This window comes from Leptonychotes weddellii, chromosome 15, assembly GCF_054177405.1.
Source record: "Leptonychotes weddellii isolate Sample4059 chromosome 15, ASM5417740v2, whole genome shotgun sequence".
Taxonomy (NCBI): Eukaryota; Metazoa; Chordata; class Mammalia; order Carnivora; family Phocidae; genus Leptonychotes; species Leptonychotes weddellii.
This window is the reverse complement of record NC_138383.1, coordinates 27,338,872-27,348,858: the sequence shown is the minus strand read 5'-3', so window position 1 is coordinate 27,348,858 and position 9,987 is coordinate 27,338,872. Positions and strand designations below refer to the sequence as shown.

The following is a 9,987-nucleotide window of genomic DNA, read 5'->3' as shown; positions in this document are numbered from 1 at the left end:
TATTTATTTTGAGAGAGAGAGAGAGAGCACAAGCGAGAGGGGCAGAGGGAGAAGGAGAGAATCTCAAGCAGACTCCATGCTGAGTGCAGAGCCCAACTTGGGGCTTGATCTCATGACCCTGAGATCACGACCTGAGCTGAACCCAAACGTCAGACGCTTAACCAACTGCACCACGCAGGCCCCCCACTGTATTTGTTTGTTCTGTTTTGTTTTAATGGAATCTCTTGAAATTTCTAGGATCACAATCCTATGTCTTTTCCTTTCAATGTTTATATTATTTCATTATCTTACTGCTTTCTTTAACCTCTAAGACAATATTAAATATTAAGTGATAGCAGCACTCCTCACCATCTCTTACTTTAATTGAAGTAGGTTTTGTGTTTTGCCATTTAGGATAATTGCCACTGGGTTTGGTAGAAGTCTTTATTATATTGTATGCAATTGCTTTCTGTTTCAACTTTCTGTGGTTTTATTAGGAACAGCTGCTGTATTTTCAAATACTTTGTGAGCATCTACTGTTAGGATCACATGGTCTTTTTCTCCTTTAGTCTGCTAATATTAACAGATTATGTTGATAGATTTCGTGATAGTGGAATATTTTGCATTTCTGGAATAAATCCTGGTTGGTCATATTATGTTATACTCTTGGTATATTACTGGATTCTCTTTGCTACAGTTGTAGAATTGTAGGAGTTTTGCATCTGAGCAAAGTCTGTAGATGTATTTTTGTCTTGTTTCTGTATTGGGTTTTGACATCAAAGCTATGCTAGCATTATAAGACAGGGGAGCTTTCCATATTTTTCTATCATCTGGAACGGTTTAATAGCAATGGAATTATCAGTTAGATAGAACTCATTTGTAGGGGCGCCTGGGTGGCTCAGTCGTTAAGCGTCTGCCTTCGGCTCAGGTCATGATCCCAGGGTCCTGGAATCGAGCCCCACACGTCGGGCTCCCTGCTCAGCGGAAAGCCTGCTTCTCCCTCTCCCACTCCCCCTGCTTGTGTTCCCTCTCTCGCTGTGTCTCTCTGTCAAATAAATAAATAAAATCTTAAAAAAAAAAGCAACTCATTTGTAAACCCCTTTGTACCCAGTCCATTTTTCAATATTAGATCTTTAATTACCCTTTCAGTATCTTTTGTGGTAGTAAGTTTATTCTGGTTTTCTACTTCTGATCAGTTTCGGTATTTGCTAGAAAATTTTCTGCTTCTTTTAAATTTTTAGATTTGTTGCTCTTACTATTCTTTTCTCATTGTTATCTGTAGTTATGTCTCTTATTCCTTAGATTGCATATTTTTGCTCTTTCTTCTTTATTCAGGGTGACTTGTTTATTAGCTTTTGTAAAAATCCAGCTTTTGGATCCATTTATCCCATCAATGACTTTATTGTTTCTATTTAAAACAATTTTTTTAAAAAAAGATCTTATTTATTTGGCAGAGAGAGAGTAGAGCAAGAGAGAGGGCACGAGATGGCGGGAGGGGCAGAGGGAGATGGAGAAGCAGGCTCCCAACTGAGCCTGATGACTGGGGGCTCATCCCAGTATCCTGAGATCACCTGAGCCAAAGGCAGATGCTTAACCAACTGAGCCACCGAGGCACCCTTATTGTTTTCTATTTTATAGCTTTTAGCTTCTACCAATTTCTCCTTTCTAGTTATTTAGGTGCTGTTTACTACCTTAAGATGAATAATAAATTTCTTCACTGAAAAATAAATTTTTTCCATTGAAGACATTTAAAGCTATGAACTTTTCTCTGAGTACAGCTTTTGCTGTATGTTATAGGTTCAGATACAATGTGTGCTTTTTGTTGCTTTCTAGACCCTCTGTACTTTCTTTAACTTTCCTCTTTGATCCAAGGATGTACAGAATTGGGTCTCTCAATCATAACTGCACAGAAATTGAGAGACCCAATTTAATTATCTCTAATTGTATTGGATTATGATCATGGGATGTGGACCACAAAGTTGCTATTTGTTTAAATTAATATTAATTTTAGCTAAATTTAAGCATTAATAATTACATGGTTAATATTTATCAGTTAATAGGTAATTAATATGTTGCCACACAATGGGTTTTTGTATATATCCCATGGATAAATGACCAAAAAATGTACCTTCTCTATTTAAAGATTCTATAGTCTGATGATCATTTACTAATTGCACTATACAAGTCCTCTGTGTCCTTATTTTTGTCTATTATACATGTCTAGTTCCAAGAGAGGTGCGTTAAAGTCTTCATAATTGTATTTTAATTTGTATCTAGTTCTCTTTGCAATTCTAATAGTTTCTGATTTAAGTGTTTGGTTCTCCTGGTAATTGAGGCTTGGGGTTTATCACCTCTGTATCCTCTTGTGTTTTTTGTCATTGCAGAATATCCCGTTGAGTGCCTTAATGTTAAACTCCACCCTGTCGGACCAACTGACATTTCAATTCTTGCCTTTTGTGTTTGCTTATTTTCTCTTTGCCACAGCTTTATTTTCAGCCATCTTTGTCATTTAACCATTTCTATAATAGCAGGTAATTGGGTTTCGTTTTTTCTAAACATACCTGTTTTGCAGTGGTAGAAAATGCAATCCATTCGTATTTAGTGATGGATTACCTTGCTAGCATTCCTTCTGTCCTACTTATTATGCTTATGTTTATCTTTTTTTTTTTTTCTTTCTTAAAGCCTTTACTTTATGCTTATGTTTATCTTAACACTGTTGTTCCTTCTTTTCCTTTTCCTAGTTTTTGCTGATTTGTTTCTACTTAATATTTTTAGGGTTTCTCCCTGAAAGTTTGGTTTTCTCTAGATTGATATTTTTCTGCTGCTTTTTGGGTATATTTAGGCATTTAGTTTCGAGTGCTCTCCCCCACCCCCAACCAGGCACACTCAACACTGATGCTGACGCATGTCACCAGCTCAAGCCCAGCAGAATGTTCTGGAGATGACAGCTCAGTGCTGTCATTGAGCACTTGTAGGACGGCAGGCAAATTACCTATCCCTCCTGAACATTAAAATGTAGCAGTCACACAACACGTGTAGGACTAACCAGGTCACGTGTGGGCCTCATCTAGCGTACCGTTGACGCCCCCATTCCCTGCTCTCTCCTTGGGCTTCTGGGACGGAGCTGCGCAATCAGGATGAGGATGAAGATGAACTTTTTCATGTCTCTGGCCCGCTCCTCTCAGAATTCCTAAGAGGAATTTCTCAGCCGAGCTCTCATTGGTCTTTCATTTCTGTGGGACGGCAGAGGTTATACTCTTCTGTCCTCAAGATTAACAAGACATTGGAGAGTGCTGATGTTTTGCCTGTGGACCTAAGAGATGGGCCTAGAAACAAATTCTCCTGTCTCCAGCCTTGGATTGAAAGGGACACCTTCTGGGCTTCTCTTCTTGGACCTTTGTGTAGCAGAAATGTCCCTAAGATAAAGCTGGAATAAGCCCGAGACAGGACACTGGAGGAGGGGCCCAAGGTGGCCATGCCCTGGGGACTAGGGCTCCACCTAACGCTCTGAGGAAGCAGTCACAGGAAGCTTCATCCCTTATAAACCCATAGGCCTGGCTCTTCCTCTCCAAAGCTTAAAATCCATGGAATCCCTCTGGTTCAGACCATGTCCTGACTGCTACCACCAAGTCTTGGAGCTTGCCCCCAATGAACTGGGTCTCAATTCTTTTCTTTTCTCTCAATGATTTGACAGATAGAAGGCGGAAGTGTCACAGATGATCTACTTCTTTCTACACCTTTAATTTTGTGATCCCACAAAATTTCTCTTCATTAAGCAAGACTTTGAACTTGAGGGCCAAGGCTGGGCTTCCTAACACCCTTTCAGACTCCTACTCAAGGGTCATGGAATTGGTTCTATGTCTTCTCCTGCAGGCTGCTGGTAACAGAGGCCAGCAACCTGGAGAGCCACTTAGCTCCTTCGACACACATCTACCATCTGGGTCCCATGATCTCACGGGACCTTTGGTGTTTGCTCCCTCCCCACCCAAGGGCTCTGAGGTGTTCTGCAGCCTGTTCTTCCATGGCAATGCTCTCTTGTCACTTCATAAAAATGTTCTACCAGCTACCTGGGGACAGCAGGAGGGCTTCTCCACCGGAGGTGCTGGGAGGCAGGTGCCAAGAGGTGAGGGGAGGCAGGTGTGATTGGTGACACCACTGCCCCCCACAACCAAGCAACTGCGACCCCGCAGCCCAGCCCTCCTCCGCAAGTGAACGAACACCGAACAACTCTGTTCAAAACAGTTTATTGTATTTTATTTTTTTTTTGTCAGACAAACACATTGATTTCTGGACCACAGTAGAGGATGGAAACCTTTCACAAACTTATTTATTTGAAAATACAAATATAAAATTATACTTTCCACATCTGTGATGTGAGAGACTGCCATCCACATAGTAATTTTTTACAACAGGGCTTTAAGAAAGCCACACACAAAGACCTGAAAGATGCTTGAGATATATATATATATAGATACATATATATGTATATATATAAAAAAAATACTCACTACCAAAGTTGTCATCAGTTTCATACTAAAGTATAAAAGTAAGGGTGAGGTCAGCCACAGTGCTAGGGAAAGTTTTATTTAGATACATTTATGTCCACATGAAACGCTTAGACTTGCATCCTATTACATATGGAATTCCGAGTTTACAACACACCATGAACGGCAGACTGGCTAGCCCACGCTACTCAAGAGGACACTCACAGATTCCACACAGGATGGTACAGTATGTACAGAATACAGTAGCAGAGAGCCTTCCAGGGAGGCTCTGGAACTTCTGTCCCTCAGACACCCTCCCCCCCTCCCCGCCCCTTCGTGCCCCTGCCTCCCGGAAGTGAAATCCTGTCTGAGACAATACATTCTGATTATTTGATAGCCAAGTGTTTGAATTAAGGTTGCTTCCCCAGAGGTGTGGGTTTTATGTATATATATATTTTTGTTTTAGTTTACTTACGTTTTTTGGTTAAAAAAGAAAGAAAGAAAACCAACATATTACAGTATTAAAGTATTGCTTAACGTACAGCATCTCCTTGTGTAGTGTCTGTGCCCAGGACCGGGCTGAGCTGATTCTGCTGCTTTTCTGCTTAGGGGGAGGGCAGAGGGGCCCACCAGTGTCTCTCTTCAGTGTGCTCGCCAGCCTCCATCCCTCAGCTCGCACGCCTCCACCCCCCCCCTTTTGTCTTCCTTGGAAGGTAGCCCAGCTGGTGAAGCACATTCAAGAGAGAAAATTCTCCCCCGCACCCCCTGCTCCCACAGTCTCCCTCTGTCCCTGCGTGCCACTCCCAACCGATAAAGAGAAGTATGAGTTAGTGTTTCTTTTGTAAACAATTTCATATGCAATATAATACAGAAAGCATGGCTGACCTTCAATAAAAAATGTAGTAAACTATATTGCTTTATTCTTGATTATGCTGCAGTGAGCGAATGGCAGGATGAAGCAGTGTGGTGTGGTGGTGGCTAAGTCCCTAGCCCTCGTTTGCACTAAAGATCAAAATAGGTTTTGTTTTTCTATTTGGAACCGAAAAAAAAAAAAAAAATTTTTTTTTCAAAATCCCCAAATGAAAAAAGAACCCCCCCTCAAAAAAACCCCCCAAACAAAAACAAAAACAAAACAAAACAAAAAAACTGAAAACAAAAACTGAACACCTTTCAGGTCGTTAGGACCAACAATTACCCGATGATTTTGAGACTAGTCTAGCAAGATGTGTGTAACATTCACTGGCTGTGAACTGCTGTGCAGTGAAACCGGAAATGGACACAATAGAGCCATGCTACCTTAAAGTCCAAGCTACAAGTTCAAATTAGGATGAAGGTTATGAAGGAGAGAAACGCAAAAAGGCCTGTCGGGGCTTCGTTTGAGTCAAGCCAATGAGCGAATGGGATAGAACACGAGGCTGTTTGGTTTTCCCAGTGGGTGTGAGGAAGGCCACAAACCAGGGCTGAGAAAGCTCCTGGGGAGGGGACCAAAGGCTTGGCTGTCCCCGTCAGCTCCATGTCCGGGTAGAACCAGGAATGGGGTCTGGGAGCTAATGCCACTCACTTCCCTCTGCTTGGGAGGAGAGGAGGTCGGGGGTCCCAGGCAGATGGATCTGGAAGCCAGAAAGTCACCCGGTGGCTATTTTGTGATTCCGCGGGTGGGGGGGGGAAGCCATCAGCCAAGAGGGTTTCTCCCCCAAAGGCGAAAAGGTGGTTCCCAGGTTCGCCACTGAGCTTAACTGAAACAAAGACAAGGCTGAACATCAGTGCTAAAATAATTTATGAAAATCTTTCAAAATGGACTTCTAGATGAGTGGGGGGACTAACGTGAACCTTAACCTAGGTAGCCACATTAAAACAGATCAGATTTCCACGAGATTTGTGCTATGGGCTACTGGGTCTCTTCAAAAGGTATTATAAACATCTAAAACATATTCACACAGATTATCAATTTCTTCTGAGCATTCTTAAAAAAATATTTTTTCTCTTAGTAAAATCATTTTAATATACCATGCCTCCCTCTTTTAAAAAATAAATTAAAAAAATCCAGTTTTGCATATCTAGCATTAGCATTTAAGGTAGTATGGCACACCCCTTCACAGTTTGGGGGGGGGGTTGGGAATCTACAAAACGCCATAGAGTCTGCCGGCATTTGAACATCATGAGACCTTGGGTTAGTTGAAACCACATCAGATCAGCAAAAATAAAATAAAAAGTTGAAATTGAAAAAAAAAAAACCAAAGGAAAAAACTGCCCCAAAATTATTAGCAATTTTTTTTTTCATAAATAAGAGAAAGTTCTATCCTTACTGGTCCTAAATCTGAATAACTATGTCTAATTTTTTTTTAAACCTTAAGTACGTTATACCTATCAATATGTACTAGAAGAAAGAGAAGAAAAAAAGTCGCTACACTAGTACGAGGACAGCACGCTTACAAGATAGCCATTTTATACATTATTAACAGACAGTGATCAACGAAGAGTCTTCTGTGAGGTGATGGGGGATGCAGAGAAAGGAAGGGTACTACAGTACATCACCAACATGGACAAAAGAGTAATTAAATTCCCTAATCTAGACACTGAATTTCTGGGAATTTATGGTCTTTTTTCTTTTTTTCAAAAAACTTCTGTTTTGTTATTTTATCACTTGAACAAGTTTTGATATTTTAAAAGCGCCCAGCATTTTACTTAACTTGGTTGTTTGGAAATAAAAGAAAGAAAGAAAAAAACAAAACAAAACAAAACAAAAACCCCTCACCAAACAACCTAACATTGATCGGAAAAACAAGATTTTTTTTTTTTTTTTAATGTTGTTGCTGTTTAATTAGAATTGAAAAAGGCTTTTTTTCTTTCTTTCTGAGTTAGCATTTTGGAGCCTTTTGTTTGAAGATGCTTTTGCCCTACCATGTCTGTGAATGTCTACATTAGTCTACTTTGTTAGTAAAATTTATAAAAATAGGAGTGCAGCAGCTCTTTATAATAAATGTCGCATTCAGTGTCTCATACTGGCTGTGCCTTGAGTACCAAATTTATAAACGTAACAATTTAAAAAATATTAATAAAACGTCAATATCACATTTTAAAAAAGAAAAAATATATATCCACACTACAATATGTTTTAATGCCATCTATTGAGTTGTACTTCTATAGTTGCTGTTGCCGACCTATTACCAATATTAAAAAAAAGTTAAATTAAAAAATATCCTTCATCATAAGTATCTTTCCCCAACTGAGGACCATATATTATAACAGCCAAATGTTAAACATGTGCAAACAGGAAACTGTCAGTTTTTCCCACCAGTCACAGTGCAGCGATGTTTATACTTTTTTTATTTTTAAAATTCTGTTTACATCTACAATAAATTAAAAAAAAAAATTCTTCCATAGCCTCTCTGGTGATACTTGCAGCACTGAGGTATTAAAAAAAATATATAAACCAAAAGGTTGCTCTCCTAATTTGTAAATAGGAAGTGAATGGAGAAAAGTTTTCATTAATGCAGGCTTCTCCGCCCCTGGCCGGAGCTGGGGGGAGCCGGTGGGGGAGCAGGGGAGCAAAGAGAGGCAGAGTGTCCTAGGGACCTTTGGAGGTGCTGAAATGGTTGGACAATAGAAAATGATCAAATATTCAAAAATTAAGACTGAAAAAGAATGTCCCCCCACCCCCTCCCCACCCAAGCCAAACAGGTGTGCTTTGAAACTTTAAATATGTTAAATATTAAAATCGTAGCTTTGTTTTTAAAAAACGTCTTGGGAAAAGCAGTTTTTCATATTTTAAATAAAAATCTAACTAGACGGTAACATTTGAAGCTGTGCACAGACGAGAGGTTAATATGCTGGTATGACGCTAATACAGTTCTTAGGTCTATCACACAGACAGAAGGAGCTAAACAGTGTTCTAACTTTTCCCGGGGGGTCGTCCTGGCAGCGGGGGCGGGGGGGGGGTGTCCTTCCGCCTGGGAACCGACTCGGTTATCATGCCTTCCCCTCCTCCTCCTTCCACAGAGCATCGAACTGCCTGGGACCGACTCCCTCACAAAAATATTTTTGATTCTCTCTTTCTTAATAGTTTCTATGTAGTTAATGGAATTGTATTTACAACGCTTCTTTTTTTTTTAGAATTCACAATTTCAAAAAACCTTATAATATCACCTCTTTCAACAGAAAAAAAGCACTTATAGAAAAGGAGGACACTCAAAACATGGTCGTCCTTACCTTATTGCCGAAAATAGATATACTTAGATTAACAAAGAGACGTCACAAAAAAGAACCGCTATAGAGTCTGTTAATTAGCTTACTACATCTCACTTATACGACGCAAAGGAGAAAGTTTATGCCCACCTCCCGCTCCACACTTCACAACTTTGCTTCCACAGACGCACAATGTGCTCCACTGGAAAAGCCATACAGTCTCAGAATTGGTACCAAAATATTGAGGAATATTACCATCTCAGCATCCTTTAAAAGTGAGAACAGAATCAAAACAAGCAAAAAAAAAATCTTTTTAAGAGAAAAATAATACCTTAATATAACAATTATACTATGGTTAGCTTTTAACTAGATATTAAAGCTATATGACTACCGGACTAAGTCAAAATCACTACCAAATGTGATTCAAAGAGATTTAAAAGGAGAAGGGGGGGAAGAGAGAAGAGGAAGGGAAACCATCAAGAAAAACAAAACAAAACCAAACCAAAAATCATGGGTTATATACACATTTAAAAGCTGTTGTCTTATATTACAGCAGATTCGTGAGATGATGAGATGTAGTCAACCCTCGATCCGAAGTGAGCCATCTCTGGTTGGGATGGGGAGTGAGGCTGGTGGGGGTCCAGGTCTGATGACATCACCTAAACAAAGGGCCACTCAGAAACTTCGCCCAGTCTTGCCTGGACATCCAGGTATGCTCTGCAGGGCGCGGAAGGTCACGGATGCCCAGAGGAGAACATAAAGTGGGAAGTGGGAGAAGAGAGAAGATGTGTCAGGCAAACATACTATTTATTCCAACTTCTCAACTAGCGCTTCCACAGAACGACTACATTGGGCTACTGAGTACGTCTGGAAATGGCCAGGCTAACAGCTTACTGGGATCACGGCTTGGGAAATCTGACATCTTCACCACGCCTGACACCGGGGAGCGGACAGCTCTGCGACTCACTGTGCTCGTTTGCTATTTTGCTGATTTGATACGGCACTGGTGAATTCTTTGGGGGGGGGGGGCGAGGGAGTGGCAGGAAATGTGGTCAGCAAATGTGGCCATGCTGGGTGTTTGACTACACTGGGTGAATTGCAAACTGATGAGAGATGCTTTTTGTTCTGGTTAAACTTCGGGTTTTCAAAGCCAAATGTTTAAAAAACTACTTTATCAGATACCGTCAATGACTGCCAATAACTGAAAATGCAGATTTAAAAAAATCTAAAAAAAATTATATTTCGTATCGAGGACTCGAGGTCAGGAAAAACATATGCAACAAATAACCAGCTTTGGTTATAGAAAATAAAAACAGGCCCGCGACTCACAGACTTGCTG

General features: G+C 40.4%; 1 protein-coding gene across 5 annotated transcripts in view; it reads right to left on the bottom strand.

Moving 5' to 3' along the window:
- Nucleotides 1–4,207: 4,207 nt before the first annotated feature.
- MSI2 (musashi RNA binding protein 2) overlaps nucleotides 4,208–9,987 on the bottom strand; it is a 387,828-nt gene continuing 382,048 nt past the window's right edge. For all 5 annotated transcript variants that reach the window (XM_081805262.1, XM_081805261.1, XM_081805264.1 and 2 more), the window contains one exon: nucleotides 4,208–9,365. In XM_081805262.1, the coding sequence (XP_081661388.1) occupies nucleotides 9,324–9,365 (42 nt within the window). In that variant the 3' untranslated portion in view covers nucleotides 4,208–9,323. The remainder of the gene's footprint in view (nucleotides 9,366–9,987) is intronic.